The sequence below is a fragment of the Pseudochaenichthys georgianus genome, chromosome 3 (genome assembly GCF_902827115.2).
Source record: "Pseudochaenichthys georgianus chromosome 3, fPseGeo1.2, whole genome shotgun sequence".
In the NCBI taxonomy this organism is placed as follows: domain Eukaryota; kingdom Metazoa; phylum Chordata; class Actinopteri; order Perciformes; family Channichthyidae; genus Pseudochaenichthys; species Pseudochaenichthys georgianus.
In genome coordinates this window covers 16,741,896-16,758,096 of record NC_047505.1, presented here as the reverse complement: position 1 = coordinate 16,758,096, position 16,201 = coordinate 16,741,896, and the positions used below count along the sequence as shown (strand labels likewise).

At 43.7% G+C, this 16,201-nt stretch overlaps 1 protein-coding gene across 1 annotated transcript in view; it reads left to right on the top strand.

Annotated features, from left to right (window-relative positions):
• crtc3 (CREB regulated transcription coactivator 3) overlaps positions 1-16,201 on the top strand; it is a 64,561-nt gene that overhangs the window by 29,383 nt on the left and 18,977 nt on the right. The window contains exons 4-6 of the mRNA XM_071202610.1: positions 1,341-1,399; positions 11,760-11,822; positions 14,213-14,316. Of these exons, the coding sequence (XP_071058711.1) occupies positions 1,341-1,399; positions 11,760-11,822; positions 14,213-14,316 (226 nt within the window). The remainder of the gene's footprint in view (positions 1-1,340; positions 1,400-11,759; positions 11,823-14,212; positions 14,317-16,201) is intronic.

The window sequence follows — 16,201 nt, the reverse complement described above, 5'->3', positions numbered from 1 at the left end:
ACTGTCCTTTCCCCTGAATTGTATTTGTTTATAATATTTTAAAAGGGACTTATCATCAAATTAGTGTAAGTGTTGATAGCATGGCTCCAGTCTCTGTCATTCTGTCTCACTTCTACTGATAATATGTTGTCCAAGGCCCAACAGATGCTGCGTAGAACAGTGTTTGTCCTTGAGTGGTACCCAATCTCAAAGCTTTAAAGGTCCCATGTCATGCTTTTCCGGTTATTACCCGTCCCCTTGTGTGTTATGAAGGTTGCGGGGGCTAGTGGAGCCTCGCAGATGGGGGTGCTGCAGCCCCCTCAGCACCCCCCCCTTCCCGCGTCCATTCGCGATGCCTCGCTGTCTCCACGCAGCAAGCAGGAAATGAACCCATCTCACACTGTCCGCTCCTCGCAGCAGTGAGCTGCGCAAAGTCCCGCCAACACGGCACCCAGACCCCACGCAGAATTCTCATCTGTTTGTCATTACTGGTGTCATGTTCTGGTTGCTAACGCCATGGTAACACATAATCACTGATGTTCCGCTGTAGCGGTGATAGAACCATAGTGGTAGACTCATCAGAGCACAGTGGGCTCACAGGGAGGGGGGGGGGGGCAGGAGCACCAACAAGCCGCTTAGGACAGAGTGAATACTGTACACACGCTATACAGAGATGCTGTATGAGAAGCCAATGTGAGTTTGGAACATTGAACAATATAAATATATTCTAGTAGACCTCAACAATGGAATTATGATCAGTAGAAATGGCCATGACGTGGGACCTTTAATTCGTTGTTGTTGATCAGTCACCATTTTAAACACCCCTCCCTGAACCACCCAGGGAGGAGACTATGTGCAGAGCAGAGGAGCTACACTCGCAAACACTAAAATTGTCGGCAAATCAAAACCCCACCCTTCTGAAGTCCTGCCCTTCTTCAGACAATGTCAGGAACTCTGCTTCTACATTCTGTAGTAAATCAAATAATGCTGTCTTTGTTTCATCACATATTTGAAAAAGGCAGCTCCATTGTTCACGCTTGTCCATCATCGTTATGGGGCTTTGATGAGAATGTGCTCGCAATATGAATGCTTTCTTTTCGCACCTTGGACTCTCACCGTCTTAAGATGTCATGTCAAGTTGAGCTTAGAACTGTAGTTAAAACACATTATCATTTAGAATCAGACCTCAAATGCCTTTACACTTAAGAGTTTCAAGTCTTATTGCAAATGTGTTTTATTCAATTTGTCCTCCATTTCGTCTTTGGTGGTAATATGTAATAATAATACTTGAGATCTTTATAAAATTGAACTTACTATCACATGTTTCTGTGCCTATAATTCCCTTAACTCAAACCCACATAGAGAGCTCTCCGTACGGAGCCGTCTACCTGTCCCCCCCTCTGGACAACAACTGGAGAAGGTGAGTGGCACATCTGTTAAACTGCTTTCTGAATTTGTCTTCTCTTCTTCCTCTAATTATATTGTTTTACAACAGGAAGGGTTTCCTTTTGCCACCCTGTTTCCTGTATCAAGCCTCTCTGTGCCTACTAGTAGTGTCTTTCTACATCTAGGCTCCAGCCGTCTGGATCAAACAGAAATGTATATATCGATGACTGAATGTCCAGGGCAGAACTGGGGCAGGGCGACGGGCGGAGCTGTTAACCTTTATTATTTGTGCACAAGTGCTGTGCTAGCCCTGGGAAGGCTGAGACAACCTACAGATGTTTGACAGATAGCCTTTTGCTTTAAAGGTCATGCCCAAGAGCCGCCAACCTACTGTTAAGGGATTGTATGTTGTCACAGCACAACTTCCCAGAATCTCCAGCCTAGCACATATTAAATAAAGGTACCTTCTGTGAAACAATCCTACACTGCTAGCTGGCCTTGATTTGAGCTTCATTTGTCCAGATCTGGTTGTGTGTACGTTGAGCAGTCAGTGTATTGTAGGCGACTTTTCTTCAGTGTTTACAAGAGGGTGAATTATGGCCCTCTGTTAAAAAGGCTCAGCCGAGCTCCTCCCCATTCACTCATGCTCCTTCTCCACACTTGTGTTTAGTGTGCTGGCTTTGGCCGGCTGCCAGTCACCCTGCCTCCTCTTCTTCCAAAGTGCAGAGACAGACATTCGACATGCTCCGTGTTGAGCGAACCACAACAGCTTGTACTGTAGAAATGAATAAAGCCCACGCCCTGTCGTCATTGTTGACATCACAAAACAGGTTGGCTGACAAACGTCGTGTTATCAGAGTGGGTGTGTTTCTGGGACCGCCATGTGGCACAAAGCAATGAATGCAGATGTTTTATTTGCGCGGCACGGCTCTGTTCCGCATTGTGTTTCTCAATGACAGTTTGAGCATTGTGGTACCTCGACAACATAATATGGAAAACAACCAATTACTTTTTTTATTGAATAATTACATTTTCCGTCATGAAGGTACCTTTGTGTTTTTGTTATATGCTGTAAAGGGATGGACCAAAGCAATTCTAACATTTATTTTCTATTGGTTCCCATTCGTGGTCACTGTGAAAATAACAGTACTACAATCAAATTCTCCCGGCCTTTTTCGATTTGTGAAAATAATATTTTTCATGCCACCTTGTAAATGGCAAAGCATTTATCTCTACTATTTCACTCCCTTTGATTGTTGTCCACCATTCCATACAGATAGCCTTGTATTAGTGATTGGCATCATCTCTGTCAAGTCTCTGCAGGCCGAGCATCGCCTCCTGCTCCAACCTGCAACAGATTGTTGTCACAGTGTGGAACACGGATACATTTCCCCCTCAGCAGTAGATAGATAGAAGGCAGGCAAAGATAAACTACTTTCCCCTGGCGAAAACTGGCTGTGTCGGAACAGATGAATCAGAAAGCTTGGAGAACTGCTTAACTTCTACCAATCTTACCATATGCGAGTTTTACACAATAAATAGTTACATTGTGTTTTGGAGTGCTTTTTAATATCGATAACAATATGTATTAACCCCAAGCTTGAGGTGTAACAAGCTTACTTTGAAAGAACATTTTGATATGATCTGGATGTTTCTTGCCAAGACAAACATGGGTGCTCTTGTCTATGCGTTCTTATTTCTAGTAGCTTATTGCTGCCATGTAAAAAAAATCTGGCTAGTAAACCTTCCTGCAGTTGAGGGATCTGGCAGGATGTCATAAGTGAATTAGACTTTTATGGCTCATGGGTGATTTACAGACTCTGGGCTCCAGAGAGTAAAATGGATCAAGAAGGTGCAAATAATTTTTACACAAAAGTAGAAGGATATAACTTGTAAGAAGGAACTTCAGGCACATACAGAAGACATGTTCCTCATCCCTGAGCAGAACAGAAATCACAGTTAGATCTTCTTCTTCTTTCGTGTAACATCAGAGGTCCAACTCGGTGTCGTGTAGCCATGCCCGCATCTCTGGTCCTACGTCGAAGAGGCTGGCTTCCGAGGGTGGTCTATATAAAGGGCAGGTGGTTATTATATGTTCGGCATTCTGTTCAGGGTCACCGCACTCGCATGCAGCACTGTCTGCCAGGCCCCACTTCTTCATTGATGTTTTGAAGCGACCGACCCCAGTTCGTAGACTGTTTAGTTTAATTGTAAACGAACTATATCCCCGAAAAAGTTTTGCAGAACATTCTAATGGAAAGGTCAGATAGAAAGGCAACCCAGGATTTTCTCTAAATAATTAAACAATGGTGTGGCACCATAATACCGTACTATTGCAGCACCATTATTCTACACCCAGAACAGAATGTTGATGGCAATTTTGACATTCAAATTGTATTAGTAGTAACTGTTTTAATTATGATAGCTTCAAAACTACCAGATGTCCAGGCTACACCACTGGGTCTAAGCTGAACTCTCAACTTTGAAACTTTTATCAAATTTGTGGAACCAAGATTACGTGACTTGTCGGGTCATGTTTCCAATGTAACCTCGTAATTTCACAAATGTTATCATTATTGATAGTATTTCATTCGGAGTATTTAGCAAGAGGTTCCTTGAAATGTAGGCTGTATAAGTGGAAATAACAATAAGAAGAAGATGGACCTTTATTAATCCACTCGATTTTATACAGGTAATACAGTACACACTTTTTACAACATGCACAAATACACAGTTAGTGCACATGCAGTTGAGAGGTCAGAGCGGAGCAGTAAGCAGTTGGGGGTTAGGTGCCTTGCTCAAGGGCACTTCGGCAGTGGCCCAGGAGGTGAACTGGCTCCTCTCCAGTACAAGTCAACACTCCGTATTTTTTGGTCCGATCGGGAAGTGAACCGGCGACCCTTCGGTCCAAAGTCCAATCCCCTACAGACTAAACCACTGCCGCCCCTTAAAGGTTTGCTTTTGCACAATCTGTGTTTTACTCTAAGGGTGCTTTCACAAGCCATAGTCGAATTAGATTCAAATGATACTGTTTGGTTTTGTTTAAAGGTGGACCAAATAAAAAAAATAAAAACCCCAGGGTCGTTTATTATGAAGCCCAGACTGGAAATGTACTCACAAAAGTCTTTTTTTGGTCAGAAATGTTGCGGTGGAAAATTAAAAAATGTGCAAAGAAAACCCAAACCAACCAACATGATACTCTATGTTTGTAGTATAACAGCTTTGATGTTCCCAGCAAACACAAATTGAAAGTGTTCGGAACAAACGCCTCTGGTTCAAGGTTGGCAAAAATGTGTTGATCCACTTATTCATACAAGATATGCTGCCAACTATGCTGGTTTAGTTCACTTCCTACAATTAGGTCGGATTATGTTCTCACTGCTATTGGACCGCCCTAGGGATCGCTTTGAAATGGTACCATCTCTCTCAATCTGTGTTGGACCGTTTGTTTTGGTCCACACCAGAGCATGATTACTGCTTCACAACTCCCTTCAAACCACCACCAGCTCTCTTGAAATGTACGGAACATGTTGGTTTTAAGGAGACATAATGCTCTGTTTGAGTTGAAATGGGAACTGGATTAGAGTCTGGCTCAGGGAGGTTCTTCTTCCTACTACTGGGAAATTCCATTAAAGAAAATGTTCTGTTACACGGTTTTACATGAGAAAAAGACAAAACATTTTCCTGGTCAGTGCCTCAACATAAAATCCATCCATGGAAATGGTCGTTAAGCTCTTGAAAGGCAGATCCCCAGCTTGTCCGTCTCGAGGGAGAGTGGGGCGGAAAGTGTTTACAACGCCAAGCACATCTGCACTACATTACAGCTCTGGAGAGGAGCCACAGGGACCTTTAACTGTTTCAGTTCTTCATCACCTAAACAGTGATCAGTCTCCTGCTGTGGATTCAGCCTCTCAACCACTGACGATTGGCAAAAAGAAATCATCCGGGCGGACAGAAATGACAAATTCATTATATATGTACTGCTGTGTTTTTTGATGAAGTAGTCATGCCAAGCTGACGAGCCTCGTTTAGATCAGAGCTGAGAATGGAGTGGGTCAGTGCTAAGTTATCGCTGGGCATGACAAGAAATGTAGACACACAGAGCGGTTCGCATAGCCTTTTAACCGCTCGATGACCAGCTGACCGGTCAACAGATTTGATCATCCCTCTGGATTTGGATTTCCCCCCCCCTTTTTTTCTGAAATATAAGTAATGATTTCCCAACTTAATCCATCTGTAGTGTGTCAACAAGCCATTGCTTTTTTTCATATCCACAAGCTTGTAAGGAAATCTGACGGGTCCAAGAAAATTACTGTACTCTCGGAAGACAATTTATCAAATGGGATTTCTGGTTCCTGGGCTCCTCCCGCATCAGTCCTAAGTATATCCCAGTATGTGTCCTTTCAGAGACCAGCTGTTTCAGGGTCAAAGCTTTGATACACTCCCACGCCCTCTTTCTCTTATTCACCCAGTAATGCCTGCTATTCCTGTACCAGCCTCTCTCGGGATGAAAGCTCCGAACACACTCCCTGGAGATCGCTCTGTATAAATGGTCTCAAAAATGTCCTCTTTGGGAAATGCAGTGTGATTATTCTCCGGGGGCTTTTATCCCCCCATATACAGCAGGTGGTCTTATGGATGGCCTACGACAAAAAGCCATTGTTGAAGTTTGCTAAAAGCAACTTCTCTCTAGCCCTAAGGTTTTTAAACTTGATTTAAAGAAGCTTAGCCTCCTTGCTATGTACTTCTTACTCACCATTATCCTAAATTAGTTTCATATGTTTTCATTAAACATAATACACATTCTCAACATGAGATAAACCAGCAGTAAAATGAATGGCAGTAACAGACAAAATCTAAATGAACTTGTCAATCTGTCAGAGGGCTTTTTATTGAATGGGTGGAGTGCCACAGCTTGTCTGCATTCCTTATATCTAAATATAAGCGTAATACACTACACCCTACTGTCAGTGACACGCGTAGTGGCTAAACCAGGTGTTGTGACACATGTGGAGGTATTGTAGTGGGTCTACAGCTCATTAAACGTCCCAGTGAATGGAAGGACTCTGCCATGCCCGACATGGCCCCCTGTAGTGTGACTGGAGACCTACAGGCTTTAATGTTGCACCATGTTGAACTATTCAGACTTTAATAATAGCCTTGTTTTACTGGGGCATCCATCATGTCCCGGGCTATAAAAAGCCTTTTCAAAGGTTTTTAAATACTACTGATTAACAGCAACTGTGGCCACAGGGGACAATAGTGTAACTTAAATGTAAATTACAAATAAAATAGTTGGAGAGCACAAGTAGAGAAGCCTCATAGTCACATCTGAAGTTTGCAAACGTCAGCCCCCTTAAGCTACTTATCAGACCTGAACAAGTGAGGCTGAATATATTGAACCTAGAATGGGTAGGATTTATTGCATATAAACTTGTTTTTTAATTTGAAAGAGGAATCATTTCATACATTATCGATCAAAAGTGAAAGTCTTTCAATCATAATTATGGATTATTACAACCTGAAAGGCGACGGGATCAGAGGTTGTAGTTAATAATTGCTCCTTTATGTATTAAACCCATTTTAAGAGTGACTGTATAGTCTATTTTCAATGCCTTCATTATTTCATTTGAGGTTATATGTTTAATATTCTATGTGTATTAATGGTTATTATGCTGTGTGATACATGATGCTCTTTTTTCTTCTGTTCTGCCACTTGGCTTTCGCTAGGCAGTTGGAAAGCGTGCTCATCATCCCTTTTTGTTGCATGATGGCTAGAGATATTTAATAAACTCGTACTCCGATTTTTATGATTTCGATAAAGTTAATGACATTGAAGGGAATTATTCAACTTCAAAAAGTAACAGCCAGATACTTTGTTGCACATGTAGAAACAATAGTTACGTCTGTAACTACGGTTCTATGAGTCCCGGATGACCGCCAGAGGCGGTGCTTTAAGCACTGGATTTGTCCATCGCGCGCATGCGCAGGTCGAGTACCAATACCAACAAAGTCACCTGTGACACCGGCTATATCTGCCGGTGTCGTCAGAGGATCTGTTCCCAGAATCTTCTCGCAAGCACACAAGAATTCTGAGTGACAGGATACTCTGTCGGTCATCCGGGACTCATAGACCGTAGTTACAGACGTAACTATCGTTCTATTTCGTCCCAACTGACCGCCAGAGGCGGTGCTTTAAGCACTGGATGACTTATACCAACAATGTCATGAAGAATCCAAACCCTTGCTCACTACTGGAAGTAGCAAAAGGACCACGCCCAAAGGATGGGGAGTGGCGACATTAACCCGATTAAAACGTGGAGAATGTGCCAGAAGACGCCCACGACGCTGCGGCGCAGATGGTCTCCAGGGGCACCCCTCTCAAAGCAGCCCAAGATGTTGAGATGCTCCTTGGAGAGTGGCATCTCAACCCTGATGGCAGGGGGCGGCCACTGGCCCCATAGGCATATGAGATGGTATCGACAACCCAGTGGGGTAGCCGCTGATTAGAGAGCACAACCTCTTCTAGTGCCGCTATGGCAAACGAAGAGCTGCTCCGACTGCCATATACAGGCAGTAGCATCAATATACGCCCTTAGGGCACCCACAGGGCACGGCAACTCCGACATGCCGTTCTCCTGAATGTCAAAGCGGACCAGGTGGACAGGCTGATTGAAGTGGGTTTGTGGAAGCACCTTGGGCAGGAACACCACCTTTGCCCAAAGGGCAACCCCTGAGCCATCGGAGTCCCACCTCAGGCATGTATCGCTCACGGAGAGGGCATGCAACTCCCCAACTCGCTTTCCTGAGGTTATGGCAAGCAGGAATTCTGCCTTCGTGGGCAGCCACTTAAGCCCCACCTGGGCCAGGGGCTCGAAGGGAGGGGATGATGGGGCATTGAGCAGCAGGGGCAGGTCCAAAGCTGGAGCCCTCAGGGTGCTAGGGGGACGCTGATGTAAAGCCCCTCTCAGGAAGAGGGACATCGACCTGTGGCACCCCACTATGGCGCCGTCGACCCGAACATGTCGGGAAGAAATAGCAGCCACATAAACTCTCAAAGGTGGAGTGAGAACGTCCACTATCTAGAAGGGACTGCAGTCTGGGCAACAGTAGACATGTTGACCAAAGGAACAAGCCCATGCTTGCCCCCCAGTTGGGGTAAAAAGTGCGTGAGTGCAAGCTGCACAGCCCGAAGCTCTAGCACCTTGACATGGCGTGCACCCTCCTGGGCAGACCACTGACCCTGGACAGTCCTGCCCTGCCACACTGCACCCCACTCTGAGAGACCTGCATCTGCAGTGACAGTCTCCCGGCGGGATGGGATGGTGCCCCTGGGCACGCCCATTAAAAGATAGGCCCTGTCCCTCCAGCGGGACCGAGAGTGCAGGCACCGCTGAGAAACCCTGACTCTTCTGTGCCTGTGCCACTTGGCGTCCAAGTGAAGGCTGTTCAGCCACATTTGCATAGGGCACAGTGACTGCAGGCCTAAGGGCACAACAGCTGAGCCAGCCGTCAGTCTGCCCAAGAGCCAATTGAATGTAAGGCACCATCTTGCCCAGCCTGGCAAGCTGCTGTAAGCTGGTGGCTGAGTGCGGCTGCTAGAGGGGCCCCTGGACCTACTGGGAGTGGACACAGGCCTCTGAAGACCCGAGAGCTGCTGCCTGGTCCGCCTAGCTTGGGCAGCACGCTCCAGTGCCTCCGGGGCAGCTGTCCCAAACAGCTCCCCTGGCTTGACTGGCACACTACGGAGGACATGTCTCTGACAGTGGTGGCTGAGCAAGCCAAACCTGGCATTGAGTCTGCACCAATAAGGACATAACTCCCAATTCCCTAGACATTAGGGCAAAGGCTTGCAGTGATGCATCACTGAGGCCCAGCAAAGACGGCTCAGCCGGAGCTTGCTGCAGAGAGGTAGAGACAGCCAGCATCAGATGGGAGAGGGAGTTCCCGATACGACCCATGCGTGCCGCTGCGTCGTAGGCCTTACAGAGCGGTTAGTCTGTGACCCTGCACTGCGGCCGAGGGCATCAGGCGATGGCAGGGTCAATGGATGGCATACAACCCAGCCCCACCCTCGCCGGATCCTGCATGGCAGCAGAGGGCCCTGGTGTCTCTCCAGCATGCATGGAGCTCCCTCAGGTACCCCTCTGAAGGAGGAACAGTGAGAGTGACCGGGGCAGGGCTAGCCTGCGCCGAGTTGGCCTGCGGAACCTGAAGCTGCAAGCGTGCCAGGGCCGCACGAATAATGGCCGCCATGGAGGAGTCCTCCATGCCCTGCAGAGAGCTCTAAGCAGAGGAGTGAGAAGCCTCCTCGGGAGTGAGCGGGGCCTCGTCCTCCACCTCTTAATTGAAGAGGTTTAGCCGAAGCCGCTAGCGACATGGCATCCTCAAGCACTACTTGGACTCAAACCCGGATGTTTTCTGAAAAGCCCCGAATGTTTCACTTGAAGCAATTATTCACGTCTCGTGAGTAATGTGCAGTACCGGAGTCTAGCAGAGAGGCAGAAGCTGCGGGACAGTAGCCTGCATACTGCTTAGCCTTCCCTGCCCTGAAGAAGAAGTGATCCTTCGTTAGCGTGAAGAGTCTGCTTTATGCAGCCCCCAAATTCTGGGCTAATCCCCGGATCTCCTACGATCCTAAATCCGCCAATGCAGAGCACACCGCGCATATAGTGAAGATTGTTCTCTGCATTCAACCCATCCTATTGCTAGGAGCAGTAAATAACATTGATATAGTTAGGCTGAGCCACGCTACTGCTAGCTAAATTAAACGAGAAACGCAGCTAAAGCTGGAAACTCAAAATGCTAATGATAACGCTGCCACAATCAGCTATGCAAAAAAGTACACAATAGCACACTAAGGGCAACTTTATGGGAGAGGAAGCGGGAACACTGTCGTCACCAGAAAGTCTAAGCCAAACAATAAAGCCAGCAATCAGGACAACTTAGCTGGGAGAGGGTGCAGGGACACAGCCATCACCAACAAAGTTGACACAAACATGTCCGTCGAAGCTCTGCGCAGCCGGCCACAGCTCCTGGAGGACGAGTCAACAACCCGCGGCTCCGACTGGATCAGTCGCGAAGCTGCACGCCTCCAGCTGTATGCAGAGAAATCCCTCAGATCAAACGTTCAAACCGAACGCTGTAGGCTACAAGAATGTAGCCACGGTCCTCTCGCGCAGCGAGAAGATGAAAGGAACAGATCCTCTGATGACACCTGCAGATATAGCCGGTGTCACGTGGGGTCACAGGTGACTTTGTTGGTATTGGTACTCGACCTGCGCATGCGCGCGATGGACATATCCAGTGCTTAAAGCACCGCCTCTGGCGGTCAGTAGGGATGAAATAGAACTCCCATTGATTTGGCTCAAGTTGTCTTGTCTAATATAATATATATATGAAGAAGAGGAAAACAGATTTCAAAATACATTAATTTAAACAAATCATATAAATGTATGATCGTTAGCATGGAAGATTTATTTGTGCACAAGTTAGAAGTTGTTCTATTGTACAGCGCTGCCTGATGGGTAATTAAAGGCAATAGGTTACGTTCACAAATGTGGGAGAAATGGGCCAAATTGTAGCATACTTATCAGTAATGAGAACATTATACGTTATAAGTTATTTGCTGAGATCTGGGGTATTTTCACAAAAATGATGTCAAGATGAGAAAATGTTTTCACATCAAGTAGTTTTGATTATCTGGCAAAACTTTTGTCTTTTTTGTCTTATCGTCTGACCTTTTGTGTTTCTTCCCAGTCTGTCTTTCTAGAGATGTCATTGTGTTCCCAGATCTTTACAATTGTTTTCAGTACAATGTTATCATAACCAAAATAAGTGACGAATACTCATTTGACATAAGGAGTTGTAACAAACTGACAATTTGATTTAGGCCCGATGTCATTTAACTCTTTGGGCGAAGAAACCACCTTGTCATTCTCGAAGCTGATAAGCAGGATAATTGTGGGGTTTTTTAGACCATTTTTACTTTTACAGGACTAGTTCTACCCGTTGATGGAGCAATGAAGAGCCTTTTTGCTGAACGCTTCAGAAAAATCCACTTAGCCACTGTTCCCACTCCATGGTTTCAGCCTTTGACAATGACCCTTCAGATCAAGTGTTTATAGCTCAAGGTTTACAAAGCGGGTTTCGAGTCTTCGCTCTGCTCTAATTTTCTTTTGTCTTTATTCCGTTTTTGCTCAATGTACAAAGGTATTGTGCTGTATCTGAGTATTCTCCAGGGTCTTTCTTTCTTTCAACATGCGCCAACATGGGCTTTTTGTACTTTTTAACCAATTTATTCTCTCTTTTTCACAAACTTAATGGCAGTAGCCAAGGGTCTCTACTTTCATCCAATAAATTTCTGTCATCTTTTTCCTCCGTCTCTTTTAAAGGGAACAGCAGCCATGGACTGAGGAAAAACGGCCTGGGTTTAGATTAATATCACAACTCAACAGGTGACCCTTGACGCCCCCCCCCTTCCTTTCTCTCTCTCACCGTTTCCTTTTTTCCCTCAGTCTATCTTCACGGCTTTATCCCTTGCTCACACAGACGCCAACAATTCTGTTCTTTGTCTTTTTGCAATCTCTCTTGGTTACATCGCGCCCTGGTTTCAATCCTTTGTAAATCTCTGTCTGATTTGTAACATCTCAGTAATCCCATCCTTTCTTCCTTTAAAGCACTGAAAAAAGAAGGCAGCACATCTCAGCTAAAAACTGTTATGGTTTGTTTATTAATCATCTTTTCTCCTTTAGTCTTCGACAGTTTCTGAAATATGAGCTAACCTCTTACTAACCCAGCTTTAGGACTCATGGCTCCTTCCGGCTCTAACATCAAGGCTTCTAATTCACATTTGCTTATTTTCACATCTTTCTGTGTTTTTGAAACTTATCTCGAGAAAATGACAACATTTTAAATGTATGATTTTAAGGGACAGTATGTAGGATGTGGCACCATCTAGCATTGCAATTGAAGATTGCCACCAACTGAATACCCCTCCAATGAGCCTTTACAATACTGCGATAACCAACCACCGGGTGGGTTTATATGCTTTTGTAACCACCACACTACTTTAGGCAAAACAAAACTCAAGTACCGGCTAGCGTTCCCAAAGAACTACAGTGAGCTTCAAGTAAAGTAAAAAATGTAAAGGCCTTATCTGAAGCCAGAGTCTGCTTTGTCCATTCTGGGCTACTGTAGAAACATGGAACTCCGTAAAGAAGAGTTCCCTCTCTATGTAAATATAACAGGCTGGTTCTTAGCTAATCAAAAACACTTTCTAATACATTGAATGTATTAGATGTACTTCCAAAAACATTGTCATGGATATTTTATTCTTATTTTGCTAATAGATCTTCCTGAATTCTACACACTGGCCCTTTAAGAGAAAGGAAACAAATCTTCTAATTGACGATTCATTCAATGTCTAAATTCAATACTTTGCTTGACTTTTTTTTCCACACCAACTATGTTTAAACATGTTATTTTAGGTAAAACACGTAAGTTATAATGACTTTGCTTTCACAACTTGCTGTAAGACTGCAAATAAAAACAACATCCTAATACATTAGCGTTTCATAAAGATGACCACTTTAGTCTACAAAAACTCATCACTTAATTAATATGTGCATACTGTAAAATATAAAATAGGAATGCAGTTGCTTCATAGGTTTGGATAGTGACCTTGTTGGGACTTTGCTTTATAATGTAAAACATGGCAAATGTATTCCATTATAAGAATATTTCCATCATTGGAATATGATGAGTTTCCATCCATATTTTGAATAACTTTACACAAATCACCTATTGATGTGGCTTAATGACATCAGACACCTTTTAGTTTCCTGAGACAACCAACATATTTTTATTTTTTTTAAATACTGTATTTTTTTAATCTTTAAACTTTGTTTTTTTCTTTTTATCTATGCTGTCTTCCATAATTGACGGAATAAAACCAAACTGGGCAGCTCTAAAAGCATCAAATTAGGATGGATCAATCTTAAGTGTGATTACAACAATTCACCCCCTAGAAGAAACGTAGGAATGACTCATGAAAGGAGCCATCGGGGCTTAATTGAGAGCGCTAGAGAAAGCTCGCAGCTGGAGTGCAAAGACGCTGGGATTTGTGTGGGTAGTCCCATGCATGTCTGTGCACAAGTGATAAGTGAACTTGCTCATATCAGAAGTAAAAAGCCCTGATTTCAATTTATATTTTATAGCTGCCAATTCATATTTCAGAAAAAAGGTATTCACAGGACATATAACTTGTCATTGTGGAAACAGTATGTGTCAAATCCCAAGGGAAAGCAGTGTGAAAATGATCTTACTGAAAGATAGTTGACATACATTATATGTATATATATATATACTGTTCATTCCAGCTTCTCAGTTAAAGTCAAAGGTGATGTCTTTAATTGTCTTTCATTTCAAAACCCAAATAAATGTAAGTTAATATTTTATACAATGAGAAAAGCAGGGATATCCATATTTCTGCGTTACCTAAACAATACATTTATCGATTATCAAAATAGTTTTAGACTTATCGTCTGGCAGCATTAGTTTGTTCTATACCCTGAATTGATATAATTAGGCATTACAAACCTTTGATCATTATTTCATCACTGAGCCAAACTTGTTTACATCTCAGACAGATAAACATTTAGTGCGGCGCTGTGATGATGTTTATGAGTAAGGTCAGTGGGATGAATGCAGCGTGTGTGGAGGCAGAGCAGGAAGCAGAGTGACTCACTAACTCCGCGGCCCTGAGGAATCATCTGCCTCTGTCCAAGGTGCTGGAACACTTTGCATAATTTTCCTTATTTTTCCTCCTCCTCTTCATCCTACACAGAACCAACTCAGATTCGGCTCTCCATACAAGCGCTATGAACCCAAACCCTCAGGACCCCTTTGGCATGAACCAGCAGATGGGTCGAGGTCCCTCCCTGCGCAATGGTGAGAGAAAACACACGCACACACTTTAAAGTCCCTCAATAGACCTTTCAAATTGATTCTATATATTCTCTTCAAAATAGTCTCCACTGGAGAAATAGAATAACAAACTGTGACCCCTTCCATCAGGATTTTTGTTTGTTTATTGTTACTTAAGTTGAATGTTTTGGTTAGGACTCGTTTAACATAACCCCCTCCCTGCCTGAAAACCTCCATTGGACTCTTTGTTTACTTCCATAACATAGTGACATCACTATGTAAGACTCGCGCTTCTATTGGCTAGCGCTAAGGGGGGGCGGGGCATCTCTAAGCTGTTGACGAGATCACAACAGAGCAGGCCAGCTAACCAATCAGAGTAGGCTGGGCTCTGGTTTCAGACAGAGGGTGAAAAGCGGTGCTGCAGCACAGGCTGTATGAGCAAAATAAAGAGCTTTTTGAACATTGAAGCAGGTAGACACGTCACAGGAGAGACAAAATATAAATATTAACCTAAAACTGAGCATAATATCTCCTTTTAAAAGTCATTTGTTGTTATGGCTTCCCTTCTAACAAAGCTGCTAGTTTCCCTCGCTTAAAATCAATTATAACAAGGCTATGCAGTCTCTTTTAAAAATCTTAAAAACAGCCCGGAGATTGTAATTAACATCCACTTATGTATTGAGACGTCACCACAAACACTCATTCAGTGCATTCTACTCTGCAGAGCTCTATGTCATCGCAGCACAGAGGCAACATGTTTTTCTAGCAGACAGCCTCTCCGTCTCACGCAGTACGCAGGCTGCTCCTATACTGGGCTCATGTCATAGTAATCATGCTAGTTTATGATGTTTGCGTTTCTGTTCTGCAGGTCATTTATTAACAGAGAGCACAGTCCATGCAGCCAGCATGAGGCCTGTAAGCCAATCTGGGCTCATTTACTCAAATCACAATCTGCCGGCTTAAAATGTTCAATTTATACTCTTGGATTGTAATTGGTCCAAAGAAAGGGATCTAACTCTAAGTCAAATAATTCCTCCATGCCTCTCTGCCTTCCTCCCGAGCTGTTTCCATCCCAGCGTCGATGTGTTTTTGGCACTTTGTCTGATCTGAGCGCTGATGAGCTGTGGAGTGGATGAGAGGAGGGCTCCTGCAGCACAGCACTTTTCTCTGTGTTTAGCCAACAGGTTTAAACAGGATATTGCCTTAAGATCAGGGCCAAGAATGAGCTTCACATACAAACCCAGTGTGGCTATTTCAAATTACAACACGCGGTCTGTTGTGCTTTAAATGGCTCACACCCAGTTGGAAATAGTCTGTGTGTGTATTCATGTTTAGGATTGCTCTGTTAGTGACCCATGTATCATAATACTCTTGGGTAAGCGGAACACGGTTATTTTGATTATTGGGTAATCAACAGATTATTTTCTTTATCGCCATCATCATCCAGCCAGGAGATATTTAGTTTACTTTCACAGAACACTAAGAAAACTGTTAGAGGCCCCATTATACAATATTATTTTGATTTTAAATATATTGCAATTATGTTTTGGAGTGTATTGTATTGGTACACAAACATGACATTTTTGGTAGCAATACATTTTTATTATAAATGTTATATTAGTTAGTAGTAAGTTAGATAAAGTTTGCTAAATTCTCTAATGTCTTTCTACAATGCCAAATTTTTTTTATTGTCCGACTTACTGCATATATTACACATTAGTTTCAGACAAGAGGTGCTGCAGCAGTATGAGAGACATAAAGACCTTTTTGAAAATTAAACCATGGAGACATTTCACAGCAGAGGCACTAAATACACACATGAACCTGAAAATGAGCAGAATATGTCCTCTTTAATATCAAAGTAGTTTCCAATACATTATTTGCTGATTGACTAATACATTAACAATGG